This window comes from Yarrowia lipolytica, chromosome 1A (assembly GCF_001761485.1).
Source record: "Yarrowia lipolytica chromosome 1A, complete sequence".
NCBI lineage: Eukaryota > Fungi > Ascomycota > Dipodascomycetes > Dipodascales > Yarrowia > Yarrowia lipolytica.
Window position 1 is genome coordinate 1035684 of NC_090770.1, and position 22182 is coordinate 1057865.

Sequence of the window (22182 nt, forward strand, 5' to 3'; positions counted from 1 at the left end):
TTCCACAATCGATAAAGGTTTTCTTGGGCTGCACGATAAAGACAATCAGCCACGATAAGAAAATTTAGCCGCTAGAATAAAATAGCTTACAAAATATCACAAATATGACTTGCTACGATACGTGGTTCATGTTTTGCAACTCCAGCCACAATAAGGGACCTGTCAAAAGCGGGTATTATACTGTCGTGTGTAAGGCAGGTGCAGTATGGAGAGAGTTGGAGTGAATTGGACAGTATGGTCGGTGAAAGAAGATAAATGGTATGGGAGTAACATATTGTAGAGCTTTGTAATAGTATCTGAACATGTGTGAGTTGGTTGAAGCTCTTGCAACCCTGAAACATTCTTTTGAAGTTATGAATGATGAATGTATTATGCAGACAAATACATTATGGGAAAGAGATATATTAAAACGGAATGGAAAGGTATTAAACATTTAGTAAAAGGGACATTGAACCCATTTGTTGTCAATAATTGATGAAGTCTTCTCACTCAACACTACTCTCACGTGACACTACGTTTCCAATTCACTCTACTCGAAGAAGGGGTCAGTGTGAGGATGTGTCATACTCAACCTCACTCATGGGATATTTATAGACACACTTGGAAATTTCTCATAATCGATTTGGAGTGCAAAATCAACTGCAATAGAAATTATAAACCCAGGCACAACTTTCTCCTTGACATTACCTCGTTATTGCAGCTGAGGAATGACTTGTACTCCTTTTCCTCCCACTCTTTCCAATTTCCTACAGCTACACTTTCCGTACTTCTCGAAATGCCCTGAAACATAGCTGGTATATAACATGCGTAGTGACCGCTACAATACAACAATGATTATTCTACTTCTTTTTCTCTCTGTCGCATTAAGTAGTCCAATTATGTTGGACCGGTTTGGCGATAGTATGAACAGCATGATACGAGGCAACAATGAGGCGTATGAGAGCGGCGAGACATGTGGGGTGTCCCAGGAGTTTGAACAGCGGCTCGTGCGGTACATGTGGTTCAACAATGTGGCTCCATGTGTCCCCGAGAAGCTCCAACATCCATTCAAGTGCATAGCCAGAGGCTGCAAGGAGCTGGGGAAACATACAGAGTTGGTCGACATTTTTACTCATTCAGACAACTTGTTTGATCGCACAATTTCAGGATTTGTGGCGTTGGATCACAAGCACAAGGAGATTATTCTGGCGTTGAGAGGCACTCAGGATGTCAACGACTGGGTGACAGACCTGCATCTGAGGCTAGTGGAGCTCCATCCTGAGCATCTGGGAGTATCAAACTTCAACTGTCGCAACTGCCAGGTTGACCTGGGCTTTCTCAAGGGATATTTGCATTCGTTCCCTGCTGTTGACAGTATTGTTCAGCGTCTGACTGAAAAGTACCCCAACTACCAACTGGTGATTACGGGCCATTCACTTGGAGGCACTGCAGCTACGCTATTTGGACTTAACTACCGACTCAATGGCTATTCTCCTCTAGTTTTTTCGGCTGGAGCTCCGGCACTGGGAAACAAGCAGTTTGCCAACTTTGCCGACCGAGTCTTCTGGGGATCTCAGAACCCCAACACGCTCAAGGTCAAGGAGAGAGATATCAAGTTCTGTCGCATGACCCATCTAGGTGACTTTGTGCCTCGGTTTCCCTTCTGGAACGGGTACCAACAAATGTCTGGAGAGGTGTTTATCAACGACGTGCGAGGTATCTATCCACCCAGGGAGACACTCCAGCGATGCAACGGGCAACAAAACAGACAGTGCTCGTTCGGAGACCAGTACCGCAAGCTGGAAATGAACTTCAAGCCCCACTCGGCGTACTTGGTGCCTGGAAGCAAGTGTTCGCTCAGTGGTGGGAGAGAGTTGACATTCGGAGAAGTTCATTCAGCAGCGAATGACACAAACAAGGACTCAGACACAGACATTGAACCAGACATTGAACCAATCTTGATACCTGTCGTGCAAATAGACTAACGGGGACATACCATCCACATAATTAATACAATTGACGTGTACGCTCAAATCTGAAATTTTGATTTCACGAACTTCATCTGGATATCATATTTGTAAGTGAGTACACAGAAAACACTGACAAAACAAGACAACACGAGTGAAATGACGCGAAAAACAAACGACACAACTAACAAAGTGCCCCCCCAAAGCTGCCAAGGCCAAGAACGACAACATGTTGATCGGTATCACCGTCAACAAGGAGGACGACTTCTCCGGATGGTACCAGCAGATTGCTCGTACATACAGTAGCAATTTTGAACGCTCACAATCTGAACACAAACAGAAACCTGAATACGACTGCAGTTGAACGTAGATGATTCTGCGTATCAGTCTAATGGAAGATGGGTATTTGGAAAACTTCTATCTCGATCGTGCCTTCAGAGACGAGTATCTACACACCTCGAGTAAGATTACCGGAATATTTAGTGATGATCAAATTAAACCCTACCAAATGTTCACTTTGAAGTATTAGAAGAGAGAGAGGGAGGGAGGCCCTACTACTTGTATGGGCAGTACGAAGTTCTGTTGCTACGTAATACAATTGCTCCATTATGGATCAGAAGAGATAGATTTATGACTGCGGGTACTGTACAGTAGTTTTACTTGTCACAAAAAGGAGTAATTAACCAAGTCTACCCGTTGGGTCTGCTATTGTGTGAAAAAATGTTCTCCCATATTCTAAAATAACAAAGGGCAATTTAGAGTTCCATTTGCCACTCGATACGACGAACCTTATTTAACAAGCGAGCCAACCTTCGATAGCTCGAAAAAATCATGCATCAAAAAATATTGAAAAAATGCTGATATGTATATACCACTTCAATGATTTGATATATATTCCACAAATTATATGTAATAATCTCAATTTTCAACCGCTAGATGAGACGTTTCTCGAATCTGTGACAGAGTTCTCTCTCTTTCGTTTATGCGAAGATCGCCACTATTTTTGCCACCAATGCAGCTCTGGCGAGGTCTTTCAAAACTTAATACCTCTCCTCAGCTCTATATAAACCCCCTTCCTGGCCCTGTTTTTCAAGTATCAGAAGTTGACCAGTCTCTCAGCTTCTGCAGAGGGTTCGGTCACTTCGAGAGATGATGACACTGCTGAGCGAAAGTAAGGAAGCAGTATTGTCTTGCGCGAGCAGACATTCACAGTTCACTCCTACCATGACGCAACTTGAGTTCTCCTTATGTTGCCGAGTTGGAGAGTCAGCACACCTCTCTTCATGCATCTATGGGATGGAGCTATGACGAGCAAAGATTCGCAATCTACTCAGGAGTTCCTTCTCTCAGATGGTTCGCAACCACGGGTGAAATTCCCAGCATGAGCAACACTTTGAGGTCTGCTCTACTGGTCCTGTCGCAAGGCAGTATTCCAGAAGTTGCTGAGCGGAAGCTGCAAAGCTTCTGCTACGACGTAACTGTTGAGACTGATTAAAACCATGCGTGAAGAACGCATGAGCGAGTAACTAAGACGTGAAGCTGAGCGTAAGCTACGAAGCTGCCGAGTGAAAGGAAACCCCTCAGTACATGCACTAAGAGGACGCAGGGTGATGACGAGTTGAAGGCTTAGCAAGCCGCTCATGAATCCTGTCTCCGTGGATATGAAGCTGTGACGGACACGTTAAACATTGTGTGTCCAAGAGCTCTCCGAAGGTATGGGTAGCTCCCTTGGGTGCAACTCCCTGCATGGATAATAACTCCTGAATGCTTTGGAGGGATGGACTGTCGTTTGAACAGTCATATGTCTCCTCCATCTGCTGTTGACTTGGTATCAGCACACCAGGAATCACGGTAAAGAGAACCGCTGACACACGATCCGAACCTGATCCAGCTTTTTCCGCCTGAGCATAAGCGTCTGCAAAGACCGCCACCGAGCAAAGTGTTTGTGCCCAACCTGCCAGGCCGCCAGAGCAAAGAGCCAGAACTAGAGCCGCCGACCGACAAATGCCAATAAAACAACACCACGATGACGCGGAAGAGCCTCCTGGAGCTGTTGATGGTGAAACTCCACCAGCCCCCAGAGCAGGAGACGTTGGAAGCGACTGAGACACGTTAAGTTATGCCAGCACAAGAGTGACACTGTGAAACGATGACGACAGCGCGAAGGTGAAACTGTGAACTGTGAGAGCAGAATGCCAGCACCTTGAGAGCATGGGCCAGAGCCCATCAGTAAGAGCCAGAGTCATGACAATTAGCCAATGAGTGCCAATGAGCCAATAAGAGCTAGGTGTTATGCAATAAGAGCAGAGAGATCCAGAGCCAACGAGCCAGATCTAAAGAGTCAGAGCTCCGCAGAGGAGCCATACTAAAGGCAGTCGGAAGTTGATCTTTTTGATCCAAGATTCGCATTCAGAAAGGATGTAGGCAGTCGAACCTCGACACGAGGATGTAGACGAGACCGAACCTTTTAGTCTATAGAAAAGAGGATGTAAGCAGTGAGCTGAACCTCTGGGGGTTAATATATTATGGACCCATGAAGTCCCACCCAAAATCATCGTCTGTAGTGTTTCTTGTAAAAGTAGGTTGTGCTGAATTGTAGGATAAGTGTCATGGAATTGCAAGTAGCTTCACTTCTTTAAAGGTATACGAAAAGAGTAATATAAACTTTTCAATATCAACAATGAAAATTTCCCGATTGGGTAATATATTACTCATCTAAAGGGAAAAAACTTGGAAAATCCTACTTTTATACTCCATAAATTCTTATATTGCTATATAATTCCCTAATATATATACTGTACGACTATTTTCAAAGTACCAAGCAGCCCCCACTGCTGGTACTTCGAAAATAGTCGAAGTTTATGACTAGTGGCTGCCGACACCAACAGCCCCCACTGTTGATGTTTCGACGCTAGTCATGGGTTTGTTCTCATCAGGGCAGCCAGTCCCCCGTTGTGCTTGACGCGCAAATAAAAAAAGTAGTGGAAAATCCACTGAGCCCACACCGCAATAATCCGACACCCCACTACACAACTGACATTGTGTTTTGTACACTGAAAACGAGCCGTCACCGCAAAAGAGCCAACACCGCAAATAGAGCCAACACCGCAAAAAATAGCCAACACCCGAAAGAAAAAAAAGAGCACTGGGGGGCACCCGAGACTTACTTGCATCACTGGAAAGAAGCGTCAGACCTTGACCACGTGAGACTGGGGGGCGTGGTCGAAGGGTAAGAAAAGTGGCATCTCTGCGAGATTCCGGTTTCCGGAGGTCCCCGGCAGAATCCACCGCCTTCGAGCAATTCTTCTGTAAAGGAAATTGAGACACTAGAGGGGATGGGGACTCCCCTTCCCCAATCGAGTCCTCACGAACGTTTCCTTCCTATTCAAAACTGCCAGAAGAAGCTGAGACGACCCTGATCCGTGGTAGACTCCAAGGAACGGAAACGAGGCTGCTCTATAAGGCCTTGGGAGGAACTTTCCACCACCCCAACGCTGCATCACCTCCTTTCCGGCCCTGGCTCTGTAACCTCCTTACAGAGTGGGTCCTCCACCGGCACTATGTGCCAAATGGAGGGGAACCAAAGCTACCTCCCGCTGTGTTAGTATCGCTCTAGAGTTTTCAAAGGCTTGCGTGGAATTAGCACATGTCTCTTTGACTGCTCACTTGAAGTGACACGGACACAAAGAGCTATAGATCGTTAAAACTCACCCAAAAGCCAACCTGAAATGAATGAAGAGGACTGAGTCGATGTCCGTTGATCTAGTCGTAGAAGATGTGTCATAATAATGTCGTAGAAGTGTCGTGAATGATGTAGTAGATGAAGTCATAGAGTGAGGAGAAATGAGGAAGAAGAATAGAAGGCCACAAACATCTTCAGAATAAGGTAAGGTGTAGATGTTACACAGTGGTATAATGTTGTGGCTTCTCACCTTAATTGTATGTTTTGTTAGTCGTTTTACCGTAATAGGAAAAAAATATAAAATATACACGATGTATATTCGCAGGATATAATCCCTTATCCTATATATATTTTTAATTGTATTGAATAGATGTCACAGTCACAACTATCAATATATTAAGGTTGAGATAATGCAATGGAGTGCATATAGTCGAAACTTTGTGAATTGGGCGGGCGATGAGCTATTGATGATTGAATTAGATTCCTCATGATTGGACAATAATATTTGCTGTATCTAAAATGGCATTATTGAGAGCTTAGTCAAATAAATTATCAAATTGCAGTAATTTTTGAGGGATTGAGGGAATTGTTCTCTTTAAATACGCGACCTGGTCTGCAGGAGCATGTGGTCAGAATTTTAGATGCAGACTTATCATTGCGAAAACTAAAAATCAAGGAAACAATGTGATGCTTGTACTTGTACTTCTACCAAAGCTCATAGTATCCAGTACTTGTATTAGTTTTCTTCAACAGGTACACAAAAAACATCTGCAGGTCAGATCAGTTCCTTACACGGATATCAATCAACTTTCTTAGGTACTGTACTGTATTTGAAATCCACCTCGTAATGACTAAGAAGTGCTCCCCGCCCCCAGAAAGGTCGACTGAGATGGTACATGATGAGATCGAAGTTCGACGCCATCCAGAGGGCTTTATTCTGCTGCAGGAGGTCCCAGATATTGGCCATATCAGAGTTTTCTTCCCGGCACTGATCGATGTATGTTTGAATTGGCACCAACTACAGATATACGAGTTGTCGTAATAAGACTATCGGTGGTTTCGAGGTCTCTCTGTCTGGAAAAAACTATTCAGGCTGGTTATAGGGTCTGGGAGAAAATACTGTTGTATCTTGTTTCCCAGTATCGGACAGGAGAAAAAGGTGTGGGATGGCGTTAGGATCTGGTAGTATCTGAGTTTACCCATTATATGATGCCAACACCAGCTCTCTTTGCCGTTGTTCCATAAATGGCCCTACCTATTTCCATCCCGCAGGTATGACTCAAGTCAATAAGCCTTTCGAAGAGTTCAATACGTCTTAGATGTGGATCGTAGATGATTTACATTAGGTCTAAAACACAGCTGCTCCTCATTGTGGACATTTCGACATCTGATACTTGGAAAACAAGATACAGTAGCATTTACACAATACAAAGCAACGATTTGGGTTATTAAACATACAGCTCTTGTGCTTCAAGACAATCAATACATTAATTATATATCCCACCGACACAACCCCAACATCCCCTTAGAATGCATTATCCAGCATTCCCTCCGCCGCCTCTGGAAGATGTGATTGAGAAGACTACAACCCGAAGACTCGAGCACTTTCTCCCTCGCAAACAGAGGTGATTGAGAACGAGGGTTCCAGTGCTTTTCCCCTCACACACGGATGTGATTGAGAAGGACACGCAACCCGAAGGTTCAAGTGCTTTCTCCCCCACACACGGATGTGATTAGAAGGCCAAACAACCCGAAGGTCCAGGATTTCTCCGTCACACACTCCAAGCATCCACAATCCACGGCCGATGGCCCCCCACCACCCCTCATCTTCCACTGCTCATCACCTTCCACCGCCCCTCATCTGCCATCCACCACCCCCTTCCAACTCCCCTCATCTACCATCCACCACCCACCACCCCTCACTCTCCCCACACCTCCTGTCTTTCAAACAAGCCCCCAAATCCACTCCGACCTTCCACCACCAACAGCACCATCTCCTATGCTCCAACATCACCAGTGCCAAAATTATCATCGATAAAAAGTAAAAAAGTAAATCTCACGAGCCGGTTCCGCCGAGAACGTGAGTGACGCTAGTCTGGTTTCGTCTCTATGCAATCAGACTCCCCTCTTGGGACGCGAAGGGTGATTGCAAGTTGGTTTGAAACTGACTGGGTTGTAGCGTCGTGTCTAAAGACGAAAATCGTCAGTAGACACGGGTTTTCCGGGGCACTCCCTATGAGACTCTGTCCCTGAGTTCATAGCATGCTTGGAACCTGGGCATGGTTAACGCACACCCTCCCTGTAAACAAAGTAAATTCCTCCCTGGGATTGAGATGCCCCCCTGGAGACTCTGGCCTGACTGGTGCCTATCCGACACCCTCGGATGACGCAGTCGTTTGGCTCATAGCTCTTCGGGAAGCACCCGTCTATGACTAGCGCTACCTATGGTAGTAACTAGATCGTAGGACGCCCATCTGTGTTAGTAAGTTGAAAAAATGTGATGGGGAAGACATGGCAACTGTGGGGACTCCTCTTGTAGCTGAGACACTTGGTTGGACGGCGATCAAGGTGCTGGAAACATAGATACCTGTAGTATGTTGTTAGCCTGTGTCGTTATTGTGTCGTTTTTGTGTCGTTTTTGTGTCGTTTTTGTGTCGCGTTTGTGTCACTTATTGTCGTGTTTGTGTCACATGGCTTGGTTGTGGGTATCAGTCGTCGAAAAGCGTGGTCGGTGATCGAGACAGTGTCTGTAGTTGCAGTGTCATGGACCTATGTAATGAAATCAAGGTATCCCATGACGTTGTGTGATGTCGTGTGTCGAGCTGTTTGTGTCACAAACACCCGATTTGCGCCACAACGGTGCCAAAAAGTCCCCAGTGGTGCCAGTCGAACGGAAGAAAGCATAAATACTCACTCAAGCCGCCTCTTTCTTAGCCGGCGACAAAAAGAAGCCGTCTTTTTCCGTGTTCGAGACGAAACACGTACTTGCGGATTCTTGGCGATGATGGTTAACATGAATAGAGGATTCTGGAGAATCTGTAAATCGGGGATATATTTATATTACACAAACAGACAATTAAGCTATAGCTAACATGCGACCTTAAATTATGGCCTGATTTTTACGTGCGGGGATCGTATCAAGATGGATTATATAAAACCGCGAATTCGACTCCATTCAACTCCAACTTTGACGATATCGTTTTTTTGGGTTCGAAGTAGTGCATACTAAAGTTTTCATCTCATTAGTCCCTGCATTATCAACGCTAACCATCAGAAATTATATCTCTGGTGTTGTTTTATGCCCGATGGAAATAAGCTTCGTGAAAATGGCCTGATTATCTGTTAAAAGTGGCCTGATTATCTTGCAAGTTTATGGCACCGCAAGTTTATGGCACACATTTTAAGGTTACTCAACAATTTGTTTATAGCTTAAATGTATTCAACGGATTTCTTAGAAAAGATCATATATGGGCCGTATATCCACTAATATCCAACTAACTCTATATATAATTATTTCAACCTGTGGAACATTCTCCCCAGTTGGTGTGTCATGTCGTTTGTGAAGAACTGATTGGGAAGTTTAACGTTCTTGTGTAAATTCCCAGTATTTCTCAACATATTAACGACATTTTGTTGAGTAATCTTAATCTGGGGTTCCCCTCACTTGAAGAATGGGTATCCTCAGGTGAGTCTTTGGAGTCACATGACCATCCAATCACTTGAAATACTTGAATCGTGCTCAGCAAGATATTCGAGTATTACGTACGAGTATCGTACGTCGTATGTGCCGTGGCTGTTGCAAATGCTCTAGATATGAAAGCAGCTTGACAATTTTACCAAATCGAAGAGACTCGGCACTCCCTGGATACAAGCTTCTTGTGTACTCGCGACGAAATTTGCAACAGAAATTGTACTACTTGTAGTACATAGCTTTCTGAACAATACAAGATTGACATTGGCAGTTGGGGCAGAAGACTGGGTGGGGTGGCACACGAGGGACGCTGGAGCGCCACTGTCGTTGAAGGTTCCGATCGAGGTCTTGGATACTGGGAAGCTTGACAGGGAGATTCCCTTGGGGAGAAGATGATCGGGTAACCAACGCCGGAGAGGGCGACTCAGGAACCTGTACTGGAGAGGGTGACCGACGCTCAAGCGGGAGGGCTGGTGTCGGGAAGCGAGGATCAAACTGTTCCTGGTAAGTTGCTGGAGTCCAGGTCTCATGAGAGTCGAGGGAAATCTTAGTTCTGATTGGAGTGCTGGTGGTAACTGCGGCAGATAAGCTTGAATGTTGGAAACCTCGGAAGTTTGGGGTGACGACAAAAATCTCATCGTCCTCATCGCTTGAATCGTTCACCACAATGGGATCGTCCACCTCAATGGGGTCAGGCACGTCGGTGGGATGATCGACGATGAAAGGATCCTCAGTAGAATCTTTGTTGCATGTGTCCATAGCGCTCTCAACCGAGGAGTTGCTCTCGTGAGGGTCCACATCCTCCGCGACATCCATGATATCATCGTCCATCGGAACTTCCTCGTCATCGCTGTCACTACCCTGTTCATGAGCTTCATCCGCAACCAACGAGTTCATAAATGGGGTGGCGCGAGCAGATGTCAGCCGATCATTTGCATCTGTTGGCTCTGGCTCCTCTGGCTCCTCGACACCGTCAATTTGCGGGGACCGATAACCCCGTGAAGGATTTGCAAGGAGAAGCCGATCGTAGAATTCCTGTTCGTTCTCCTTCGTTTGGTCAGGAAACTCGGCTTCGAAAGCCGCTGTCTCGTCATCTGTCAAGGGACCGTTCAGGTAAACGCGTGAGACATTCGGCTGGCGAATTTCAGAGACTCGGACATTGAGAGGGACCTCCTTAAGCTCGTGGAAAGCGTCAAGAACCGAAGCAAAGAAGTCCACAGCAGCCTGGCGCCTCTCTTTCCACTCTCTGAACCTCTCTTTGGCCCCTTCAGCATCCAGTTCCTTTTGAGTGCTGTTCTCTTCGTTCTCTAGTTGCTCGTCGAGTGGAGGCTTGCCGCCCTCGATTAGCTTCTCCATATCAATGTTCTGGAGGGCCTCATCATGGTTCAGATAATCTCGAGCGAACTTGAACCAATTGGGCTCGAGAAAGGGCATGAAGACGTGCAGCGGAATCTTGTGCTTGCCATCAGCAGAGACGCAAAACATCACGGAAAGGGGCTGTCGAACTGCTTTTCCCTTGTGCAAGCTCACCTTCTTGGTAAAATCGTTGGGTTTCAATGAGATATTCATCTCGGAGCTGGTCTGGTCACAGTTGTACATGTCCTTCAAGTCGTATTTGTCGATGATGTTCCAGGTTACATTGGAGAACTCCTTGGGTGCAGCCAAGATATCAACGCCATCCCTGTTCCCCTTGGATATGAGGAACCTGTACCCGAGAGTTTCCATCATCTTCTGGAACCAAAGCTGCATCGGAACCCCCCTACTTGCAGACTCCTTCTGCATATTGCAAACCTTTCGCCAACGGGGGCCAATCCTGTCCAGTAGCACGTCGCACAACAACCGAAGACCAGAGTGTTTAAATAAGACATCGCTGCTCGCATGCTTATCAATGAACGTGCTCAGCGTAGGTTCCAACTCAGGGTACGGGGATCTGTCTCCATTCTGGTATATTGAGGGTTTTTCCAAGAGCTGCTTCTCTCGCTTTTTCGCAGCATGGTCCGAAAGACATCTTGAAACGAATCGACGGCCCTCTTGTCCTGCTTCTCCTTTTCGTCTTTCGGGTCGTCTGGCGGGACAATGCCAGCTGCCTTGCTAAACTCCGTCACTGCTAGATTGACCTTGTGGGTGGTACCAGTGTGCTGGATCCTGTAAAACACTTGCCATGACGTATATACACGCGCTTCTTATGGTTCTTGACTGCATGGGCTTCGGTTGCGGCGATCTGCTGCTTGTTCTGGCTCGTAGTTTTCACCTTTCGTCGGGTTCGCTGCTGTCGTTGGCCTCGCGACATTGCCTTGGTTGGTATTGGTGAAAAACACGTCGCTGTGACCCAGGCTCTCTTTGCTTCTGATACATTCTGGTGGTTACATTCCAGTGATCTACGAGGTCATGCGCGTAATACGAGGGATCAAAACAACCGAAAGTTAACCTCTAAAAGGAAGGAGGCTGAGAAGTTGAAAGAAAGAAGAAAAAAAAGGTCCTGAGAAAATGTACGTGGATGTTAAATGTACGCTGCGTTGGTATATTTCTGGGCTCCGGAGTAGAGTGGATATAAGGCGACATATAGTAGAACTAAATGTAGAGGTTAGGAAATGATCTCTTCTTCAACACCCCAGTCTAACTAACACATCAGGCCCGGTTGTCATGCCAGAAAACTCCAAAAGTTGGTCGAGCTCCCCGGGAGGGTTAATACGAGCCAGATCCATTAGCATATCCCTATCACGTTAGTTCGTTTTTTTAGCGTATACGACACACAGGCACTGTGAGGGACCCAACATGATGTTCAAGGTGTTCTTGAAAAGCAAAAAGGGTGCTAAAACCCACGCATCGGACTCAGATTCGGGTTTTATAGGAGAGTGTATGACAATCGTGCTCGCGGTTGCCTCTTATTCCTCCTCTAGAGGGGCAAGAGTATGACTAAGCACGCAACACCTCCTGAGGCAACTTGGATTCTTATTCAACTGTAACGGATCGGTGATGGGTCCAATCCTCAAGATATCCCTAGGTACGGGCGGGAACCGTCGTCCTAACTCTAACAGAACAGTACACCCAATAGTACGAGCTCCGGAAGTCAAAACAAATTTAACTTACATACTCGTGAGTGGTGGCTATAATATACAGGCATCTCAACCCTAAACTCTGTAAAGCACGTCACTATCCACGTGACCTAGCCACGCGATACCAATATTCATCCATAATGACACACTCATGAGCGGGGGACGTCATCATCATCCAGTCACGTGCCAAAGCACATGACTAATCATAACACCTTTATGAACTAGCTTTCTGAATTTACATCAACAGTTGGCGGCCATATCCTGGTGAAAAATACGGCTTCCGTCCGATCACAAGTCAAGGCACCAGAGCCCAGTTAGTATTGTTGTGGGGAACCATACGAGAATCCTTGGTGTTGCAATTTCTTTTTCTTACCGCGAAGCGGTTGGTAGTATCCCTTTTTGCTATCTCTACTGTAGCAGCCTGGTTCGAGTTTTCACTCCAAGCTCGATAGACTGAATGGCCGCACCACTCGATGGTCAATATGCAGAAAAACTTTGATAAACAGAGAGGGTCTCGAAGGACAGTGAGATAGATCCAAGAGGGGAGGACTTCGGCGCAAGAATTTACTATCTGAGATCCCACCATCCCCTCTTCGCGTGCGCAAATCGTTTTGTACAGTACTCGTACGAAAGGAACATTCTTTAGACGTTTTCTGTGAATTTTCAAAAGTTTTCAATTTAAGCACATCGTATTTTTTTTAAACTCGGCTAAAGCATGTCAACTGGGGTATAGAGAAGGCATATTCAGTACTTCAAAAGTGATATTGGTAATGCGAAATAAGACATTTATTATGTTTAAACTACGTTTTTGTGATTTCTAGTTTTTTTCACGTCTATTATCGTTAGAACGCGTTATCAAGTCCACTCCCGTCCAGTACGATACATTCATGGTCATGCATGTCTTGGACTGGCTCTAATTTTTCATGCGTAATAAATGCACACAGTTTGGCCATCAGCCAGTTCTTTCAAACGGCGATAATCATGGTAAGGAATATATAAATCTCCTCTAATCCCACTTTTTTCATTCAGAGTAAGATGGATTTATTCTGAGACATTCTGGAGGACAAATGTGCCTGGTATAGGCTACTGCGGTGCGGAGCTGCTCGCAGTCCTGCTAGATGACAACCATGAGGGACCAGAGTACAATGAGGACTACAATGTCCGTCTGCGTTGCGTGGGACTGTAGTGGAATTCCAGAATCTCAATTGTCGGTTAAGAGAGCAGTGACGAACTTGTCGTGTCGTGTGAGCCTAGTGCGACAGTGGTTGAGGATTTGAGGAGAGATCGCCGACTTCAACACAGATGCGAGGAGACATCCACCTGAGCCAGTTTGTCAATAAGTCCAACAGTGAGAATAGTTAACAAGTCCTTCGAGTTGACTTCCTTGTTTCGGGCTGACTCCTTGTTTGGGGCTGACTCCTTTTTCGGGCTGACTCCTTGTTCGGGCTGACTTCCTTGTTTTGGGCTTGGTCAGCTGGAATGTCTGAGTCTTCTAGAAACTGAAGAGCTATGCGAAATGCTAGAGCCAGAAAACCCATAGAGAAGAGCCAGAGTTGTTTACAAGAGTACTCCAATTTAAGAACGAAAGACTGTGTCGCCGAGGGGCAACAGATGTATTATCTAGAGCTGGTGAGTCCTACAGAGACAATACGTGCCAAACACCGTCGAGAGCGAATACCAAAGTCTGGTCTTGAAATACAGTACGTGCACAATTTCCAGTATCGGGGACGAGCCAGAGTCATACACCAGTGAACCTCTTTAGACAGAGCATGTAACTGACCGAACCTGGTCTATTCATTTAGTTTCTTGTTTCATTTCTGAAGAGTGGGAAATTCCGAACCTCTAGGGTAATAAATTATGGGCCTCAGAGTCTCACCCGAGTAATTGTCGTATAATTGTGTTGTATTTCAGTTATTGTAGTGTCTGTCATTGATTCGGCTTCTCAGTATGTACATACTGTACTACTGCTACGACAAGAGAAGAATGTTGATTACGCTACCACTGAAACCATTACAATTGTTTCTTGTTGATTATACTTGGGTCTTTGGATGGGTTTCTATCTCGAATTATTGCCATTATCGCTTGTCTCCTCATTCCGGACAGGGTCATGTAGTCCAGCGATGTGAAGGCGTATGTTTCCATGCCCCAGAGTGTCGATATGGGTATTGTTCCACTGTATAGACAATATGTTCAGATAAAAGCTCCAGGGATATCGAATGATGTTTTGAAAGCGTGTGAAGGAGATTCGGTGCGTCCTAACTGTCTAAAAACAGGCCTGATTAATCGATTGACATTGCCAACGCATCTCAACATTGTATTAAGCAGTCTGATTAACACTTCAAGCCTATTCTTCAAGCCTATACTTCAATCCTTCTCCTTCAAATGTGTGCTCGAGACGACGTCCATCGTACATACGGCTATGTCAACATCGCGTGCTTATTCTTCCCTAGAGAGCACTAATGATGAAAATGAGTTCATGTAGCACTGCATCGTATATTCATATTTCAACAACCGAAGACGACTTTGTTGAAGACGACATTTATCACATGGTACCAGTAGAAAAAGATGTATTATTCCTGTTCTACGACCTTCTTGCTTCTCCTTATCATACGGTTACAGTACTGTACTACTGTACTGTACATACTGTACTTGTAATGTCCGTGCAGTATTCGTACTATACTATACTTACATCATCATCAACTGTCAGCTTGCAACTCTCCAAGATCTTACACCCTGATTGTAACCCCCGGCTCTGTTTCCCACGAATTTCTCACCCGCAATCAACTATATATAATGTCTCATCTCTTTCCCTACATCGCGTACTCCTGATAATAAGCTCTAACAACCTCCCACATGCATTGCCATGTGCACATTGCACACCAACTTAACAAGCCAAGTCACCATCATCACCATCATCCATGTCGTCATTCCTCGGGCTCTTTAAGCGGTCCGACCCGTCGGCCAATTACGAAAAGGAGCTACAGGTTCTCCAGACCAAACTTGCGGAGACAGAAAAACGGCTTTTATCGCGACGTTTGCGACTCCGACGCACCAAGGGTCTGTTCACTCTTTACTCGCTGGTCGTCTACATTGTCTACGTGGGCATTGTGGTCGCCAAGAACCAGTTGAGCCGTGACCAGCTGCTCTCCGGTAACAGACTCACACTGGGTGTGCTTTTGGGTCCTCCCGCAATCTACATTGTGCGATATGTGATCCAGGCTGTCTTGGGTCGTTTTGTGTCTTTCGACGAAGACAGAATCAAGTATCTGCGACAACAACAAGAGGGCAAGCTGGAGGAGCTCAAACAGAAGACAGGATTCTACTCCACCAAGGCCATTGTCGATCGATACGAGCCCAAGAAGAAGGAGGTCAAGAAACCCGCCCAGCAGCAAGCAAACAAACAGAATGCACCTACTAACAGACGACAAGGCGTTCCTCCTCCCACAGCAAACGTGCCTCGAAACCTTCCCCCCACAGCTAACGTTCCTGCCGTGCCTGTCGTGCCTGCCCCTGGGCCAGGACCCAATGTACCTGCTGCTGTTCCAGCCATCCCCAAACCCGTGCCTGTTTCGGAGAAGGAGGTTCTGGCAGCGAAGCAGTCGCTGGACAAGGCCGGCGTTTCTGTAGCGCCAGTTTCTACCGGCCCCTACCAGCGCCAATGGTTTGATCGAGTGCTGGACCTGCTTGTTGGAGAAGACGAGAGCGCCGCTCAGAACAGACAGGCACTGATTTGTAGCAAGTGCCACAATCACAATGGTCTCGCTCCATTTGGCAAGACTGCTGCTGAGATCAGATACAAGTGTCCTAATTGTGGAGAGTGGAACGGAAACCTGGTTCCTACCGAGGCTGTCGAGCTTGTTGAGGAGGTGAAGGAGGAGAATGAAAACGAGAAAGAAGAGGCTGAGGAGGAGGAGGGCGATGCAGTGGTTCCTTCAGAGGTGAAAGAGTTGGTCTCGGAGATGGTCTCTGAGGTTCCTGAGGTGTCCATGGCAAACTAGCATAGCATGTATGAGTAGATGATTGAATGTGTTTATGATTGTGGTATACTAGTACAGCCAGTTAACATTTACATTGTAACATGAACGTGGATGCAAATAGATCTAGATCACCTGGGATCAGGGGGTCTTTTGGAGAGCAAGACCCAGGGACACACTTTATTGAGCTACAATACACATTGATCTATACCAAACACAATGTCCGTCTTGTACAAAAGGCGTTGTGAATCTTTAGTGGCCCATTCTACCTTCTTGACCCATTGATCCACTTGTTGCTACTCGTCTGCGCAGTTCAGTCCCTAACATTATGTACTACATCGTACCTTCTTGTAATACAGTAACCAAATGCATCCTCCATCGTCTATTTACTCTCTTGTCTCCCTACTGGTCCTTCTTCAGCTTCTTGACCATGAGATAGGCATCCTTGGCCGGGGTCAGGCGCTTGTAGTAACCCTTGACCTCGTCGACAATCTCAAAGCCTCGCTTCTTGTACCACTCAATCACCTCCGTGTCGTCGGTCAGAGCATGGACGCTCAATTCCGGAACAAAGGTCTCGGCCGCGTACCGCTCAATGTGATCCAGCAGCATGCCTCCAATGCCGTTTTCCCGGTAAGGTGACAGCACGGCGATGGTCATGATGTAGATTCGCGACGGCTTGGTGTGTTCGGGGGCCACCTCGAGGCAGCATCGGATCGCTCCAACGGGGATCTCGTTGTAGTAGGCAAGTTTGGCCAGCTGGCCCACCGTCAGGGCCTCGGTGTAGAAGGAGTCGGTGTACGACGTGGGCAGGACGACCGAGTTGATGCGTTTGAGCATGCCCAAGTTGTTGGGAGTGAGGTCGTCTAGCTGGACTTTGCTCATTGTGGGTGGATCGGTGATTACGGCGGTTCAGTGGATTTCTCGTCTGCAATATCTCCTGTGACAAAAATAAGCTTTCGGGATGCACCACTGGTGTGCTCCAGACCTGAAATATATCCGGCAGGTTAGAGCTCTGCAGTTCGATTCCAGCTGGCGAAAGGGGCGAGGGGAAAGGGAAAGGAAAAAAGGAAAACAGGGAAAAAAGGAAAACAGGGAAAAAAGGAAAACAGGGAAAAAAGGACAAGAAAAGGAGAAAAGATGAAAGTGTTGATGAAAAGAGATTAATGGTTGGCAGGAGGTGTCTCGAGATGTGAGATACTGTATGTACTGTACTATATGGTCTGTACCACGAGGTGTAATCCCCCTCTATCCTGTATTGTCTGTAACTTTACTTGGGATTAATAAAATAAAAATAAAAATAAAAATAAAAATAAAAATAAAAAACTATATATTGTCATTTCAATTATGTGTCTACTAAGTGTTATCCAACTACTTGTACGACGTAATACTCAGTGTACGCCTATGGTATTGGCATGGTGACATGCGATTACTCACTCGACCTTTTCTGGTATGTCTACGCGCACTCCAACTCCGATAGAGAGGCAACGACAGACATCCCTCTTAACGTCTATAACAAGTCAAACCGGACATGAGGAGAAATTTTCCTAGCGCGGCCCCGATTGTCAGCGTGCGTGGAACGCCTCATCAGTACTGGCGTGGCTGAAGAGCTGGGGATCTTTCGAGACTGAGGGGTTCGGGTTTGCTTATGTGACCTCCAATATCTTGTCAGCTAGAATGGTCACTGGGGTAATGAGTACACTTGTGATATAAAATGATGTTCTAATACGTGTATTTGTACGGAATGACACTGGTGTACCTTATATACTGTCCTGTTGGCCGATTATCTGCCTGCATTCTTGACAATTGAATGTATAGAAGTATCATCTACACTTTTAGTAGTAATGTACATACTGTACTGTACTTGTTCACCTATATCACCAAGCGATATCTACTCAACTGAACTCCCCAAAGTCAAACTCCCCAAAGTTGAACCCGCGTTCGTCGTCTCTTGAGATGTCTATCCATGTCAGGCTACATCATTTTGTTTAGCTCGGCACAATGTTTCGAACATGAACAGTTTTCGCATGATTCTTTATATCATCAAGTGTTCATTGAGTATACTATGGCATAGTAGATAACTACAAAGAAGTGTTCATCCAGTTCTCATCCAGTTCTCATCCAGTTCTCATACAGCTCATGCAGCTCTAAACCCGCGCATCAACACATCAGTGCTCCTATAGACAGAGACCCATGTCTTCACAGATCCACCTCCGACACGTGCTCACCATTATTTGGATTTGATTTGCATTTTTTGCATATATAAGTTGTGAAAACTAAATCCAAATGTTTTCTTTTTTTCTTTTTTTTCGTGAGCAAATACGCCGTTCGGAGTTGCATGGTGTAAATTACACGGCTTTGCGACGTCACCAGTCTCCAGACAAGGGCGCTTAATGAGGCAATTAAACGAGTTGTGCAGAATTATATTAGACAAAGAAATGGCTTGGATGTGAGATTCGGCGGTTGTCCTTTCGCATTTCTCATATCGTCGTCTCCTACAAGTGTACAAGCAAGTGAGTTATAAGTCATCATATCATCAATTAGTTATTTACATCATTAAAGCGTTTTTAGAATCGGGAAAGCATAGCCAGCTATGTGAAGGAAAGTGGGGATGGTGGGCTTTCTACATCTTCTTCTCCTCCTCCATGCCCTCGGAGATCTGAGGAATGTTTTCGGGAGAAGTAGAGGCCTCCATATCGTGATGCTGCTCGTACTGAGCCTCTTCGTCATGGGGGTGGATCTTCTCGTCAATGGAGGAAGAGTCGACCTCGGAGTCAGACTGAGTGGGCTCGTCGGTGTCACCAAGGTAGACGTTGGGCAGAGTGAAGGCGGCGACAAAAATGAAGCCAGCAATGATGATGGGAGGGTAGAGAAGCTTTCGGTAAATGTCGTTGAAGGCGGTGACAATGGCCTCTCGCTCGGGAGTGCCCCAAGGGTACAGCTTGATGGGGGCCATGAGGTTGTTGACCACCTGGTGGGCCTCTCGAGGGGACAGGAAGGGCGCGTGCTTGGCCAGCTGCTTGGGGTAAGACTGTCGGTAGAGGGTACCGGCAATGGCCTCAGCCACAATGGAGCCCACGGTCATGATGGACTGGTAAATGGCGGTGGCTGTGACCACGTTATGATGGGGCACCACGGCGTGGATCATGGAGATCATGGGGGTTTGGAGGAAGCCGGCTCCAACAGCCTCCACACACTGCGAGACAATGAACTGAGAAAGACGGTGGGTGGGCTTTCGGTAGTTGTAGGTCAGACCGATACCCAGCATGTAGATAGCGGCTCCGGCGATAATGACAGGCTTCATTCGCTTGAAGTACTTGGCGTAGGCGGCAGCAAAGAAGGACGAGACGGTGGAGCCGACCACAAAGACGTTTACGGTGTTAGTAGCTGCCTTGACGGACAGGTTCTTGCACACCATGAGCCAGGGCAGGTAGTAGGTTCCGTACAGGAAGTAGGCCAGAGCGTAGCAGAAGATGAGCAAGCAGGTGGTGAACATGGTTCGGTTGGTAATCACGTAGGAGGGCATGAACGGGTACTTGGGTCCAAAGATCTCCCAGAAGGGGAAGATGAACAGCAGGATGGGTCCGATGATGATCATGACCAGAATGTGGGCCTGGCCCCAGGAGGTCGGAGAGGTGGCCAGGGTGACTGCCAGGAAGAGAAGACAGAGTCCAGCAGTGAACAGAATGAGACCAACCATGTCGAACTGGCTGAAGGTGCCTCGGAAGTTTCGCACGGCCTTTCCGTATTCCAGACCCATGGCTCGGGCTTTGAACTTGAGTCGTAGCAGAATGATACACACAGGAATGGAGACCACGGGCATGATAATGCACCACATTCCGTAGCCCCATCGGTAGGTAGAGTTCTTGAGCACTCCAGAGGCGATGGGAGCCGATACCCAGGAGGCCCAGACGTAGGCAAAGTTGGGCAGGGCCAGGAAGAAGGTACGGTTTCGGAGGTTGGAGGTGTCGGTAGCGAAAACAGCCTCCATGAACTGAATGCCCACTTCGCCAGACACGTAGAAGATGTGGGCGGCAAAGTAGGTGGCAATGTTGGAGCCTCCCGCCAGCATGGCAAAGCCAATGATGTAGAAGATGATGGCGAGCACCAGAGCCTCGACTCGACCCAACACGTCGGCCAGCTTAGCAATGGTGGGTCGAGTGACGGCGTAAAGAACAGATCGCACAACTCCAACCGCGGACAAGAGACCCAGCTCGTTGAAGTGGGAGGTAGCGACAGCAGCATAGGTGGAGGTGGTACCTCGCTCCAGAGCCACCACTGTGGAGACCAGCATCAGGGAGATCCAGGCAAAGAAGAGCGTCTTCTTGTCCATGAACTGCTTGATGGTCTCAATCTCCTTGGCTCCGTCGGCCTTGTTGTTGGAGTGGTCGTGGGTCTTGGTGGTGACTACGGTCACATGGGGGTCGAAGATGTACTTGATCCAGGTCTCATTTTTCTCCTCCGGGGACCGGTGGAAGGGGTTTTCAAAGGTGGCCTTCTGGAAGTGGAAGCTTGGTTTGTGGAGGATCGCCATGGTCGTTTGATCTGCCCTCTCAATACAGCGTGCCCGGACCCTCTATATAATGATGGACCTCGCCTCGGGTTTGATCTAATCAATCTCATCTGAGACACCTTGGGGGTTGTTTTCTGCATCGTATGGTCCATACGGCATGGTATTGGAAACTGTAGCTCCTCGGTTTTGCGCTTTTCACCTGCAATTTACCTTCCGCTGAGCTTGGCACAATCATCGTGAAGATGACAGTTTGGCCAACCCAAAACTATTCCGAAATCATGGAGTACAGGAGCCTTGCAGATGCAAGCATTTTCCACTAGGCTTGAGACTTTTTTTGCGCTTCAGATGAAAATTTGGGCTAGGTTTGTGGGTTTTTAGCATCTCGAATGTTGAGCGATTTACGTCGTTTGGGCGGTTGAAAAGAACATATTGTTGGGGTTTTTTATACTGTTGTGTAGCTCTGGATGAGACGAGAAATCTGGTCAAGTCAAACTCCTTACCTTCTGGCCGGAATATCTCCATATCGCCAGAAAACCCCATAGAGTTAAACTCATGAACCTAGCTATACAGAGTTATCTGGTAAGGGGCACACGACTTAAATTAACTGGGCGAAAAATGGACATTTTGGGGGGGTTTTTGGTACCAATGGATTCTTCTCGGTCTGTAAAAGAAAACGGTGAAGTCCCCATCCACCCCTGGGCCCTGAAACCCCCCCAAACGACCCTTCTCAACCTTAATGGACCCTCTTCAACCCTAACGTCTCTTTCTCCTGCACCGCTTAATTCTGTCTTAAATTTTGTCGACTGTACCTCGCCATCATCCCATGTTGAACCTCTGTCGGCTCGCTCCGTGTAGGAAGTCTGTTTTGGTAAGACACTAAATTTCTTGGCTCGGCCTTAAGCAGGTTGATAGAGTGGGATACAGTTTGGAGGGCGGTTTGGGCGGTGTCTGGGACCCAATACTGTCTGGATCCACCCACAAACACTTTCATCTTCCTCGTTGCCGCCAGACGATCAATTTGCATGTCTCAAACCGCCCGCTTCGACTTCTACGCGTGCTTCTGGAACGGTCGCCATTGCATGTCCCTGAGCCTAAACCCTGGAGCTTCGGTCAATATAGCATCTACGAGTACAGTACGCAAGGGAAGGGCCAAGACATGCGACATTTTTGTGTTTCCAGGCCCAGACCGGTCGGTGGGCGGCTGGCAGGGGAGAGGCACGGACGAATTGCGTGCCTGACAAGCACATATCTGTGAAACCCCCATGATGTCACCAACCTGGAGCAAGCCAACAACCACACTGCTAATTGCGGCGATACGAGGGT

The 22182-nt window shown here is 46.9% G+C and overlaps 7 protein-coding genes, 1 non-coding gene and 1 pseudogene across 8 annotated transcripts; 4 read left to right on the forward strand and 5 right to left on the reverse strand.

Moving 5' to 3' along the window:
* Nucleotides 1-803: 803 nt before the first annotated feature.
* YALI1_A10365g (uncharacterized protein) lies at nt 804-1964 on the forward strand (the record flags this gene model as incomplete). Its single annotated transcript, XM_499944.4, has 1 exon — nt 804-1964. The coding sequence occupies one exon, from the start codon at nt 804-806 to the stop codon at nt 1962-1964; it is 1161 nt and encodes a 386-aa protein (XP_499944.4).
* Nucleotides 1965-3538: 1574 nt separating this feature from the next.
* YALI1_A10397g (Compare to YALI0A10461g, Misc non-coding, similar to uniprot|Q6CGY4 Yarrowia lipolytica YALI0A14927g) lies at nt 3539-3997 on the reverse strand (annotated as a pseudogene).
* A 5098-nt stretch (nt 3998-9095) lies between these two features.
* Nucleotides 9096-9351, forward strand: YALI1_A10448g (uncharacterized protein; the record flags this gene model as incomplete). The annotated part of the gene is made up of 2 exons (XM_068281720.1): nt 9096-9187; nt 9234-9351. The coding sequence occupies 2 exons, from the start codon at nt 9096-9098 to the stop codon at nt 9349-9351; spliced, it is 210 nt and encodes a 69-aa protein (XP_068137821.1).
* A 190-nt stretch (nt 9352-9541) lies between these two features.
* Nucleotides 9542-11101, reverse strand: YALI1_A10468g (uncharacterized protein; the record flags this gene model as incomplete). Its single annotated transcript, XM_499946.3, has 1 exon — nt 9542-11101. One exon carries the CDS (start codon nt 11099-11101, stop codon nt 9542-9544), a length of 1560 nt encoding a protein of 519 aa, XP_499946.3.
* Nucleotides 11102-11426: 325 nt separating this feature from the next.
* YALI1_A10473g (uncharacterized protein) lies at nt 11427-11709 on the reverse strand (the record flags this gene model as incomplete). The annotated part of the gene is made up of 2 exons (XM_068281721.1): nt 11427-11655; nt 11702-11709. 2 exons carry the CDS (start codon nt 11707-11709, stop codon nt 11427-11429), a joined length of 237 nt encoding a protein of 78 aa, XP_068137822.1.
* A 911-nt stretch (nt 11710-12620) lies between these two features.
* Nucleotides 12621-12736, forward strand: YALI1_A10483r. Its single transcript, XR_002432058.3, has one exon. It is a non-coding gene; the product is annotated as a 5S ribosomal RNA (ribosomal RNA).
* A 2557-nt stretch (nt 12737-15293) lies between these two features.
* YALI1_A10510g (uncharacterized protein) lies at nt 15294-16373 on the forward strand (the record flags this gene model as incomplete). Its single annotated transcript, XM_499948.4, has 1 exon — nt 15294-16373. One exon carries the CDS (start codon nt 15294-15296, stop codon nt 16371-16373), a length of 1080 nt encoding a protein of 359 aa, XP_499948.3.
* A 378-nt stretch (nt 16374-16751) lies between these two features.
* Nucleotides 16752-17231, reverse strand: YALI1_A10529g (uncharacterized protein; the record flags this gene model as incomplete). Its single annotated transcript, XM_499949.3, has 1 exon — nt 16752-17231. One exon carries the CDS (start codon nt 17229-17231, stop codon nt 16752-16754), a length of 480 nt encoding a protein of 159 aa, XP_499949.1.
* A 1738-nt stretch (nt 17232-18969) lies between these two features.
* Nucleotides 18970-20880, reverse strand: YALI1_A10565g (uncharacterized protein; the record flags this gene model as incomplete). Its single annotated transcript, XM_499950.3, has 1 exon — nt 18970-20880. One exon carries the CDS (start codon nt 20878-20880, stop codon nt 18970-18972), a length of 1911 nt encoding a protein of 636 aa, XP_499950.3.
* Nucleotides 20881-22182: the final 1302 nt, after the last annotated feature.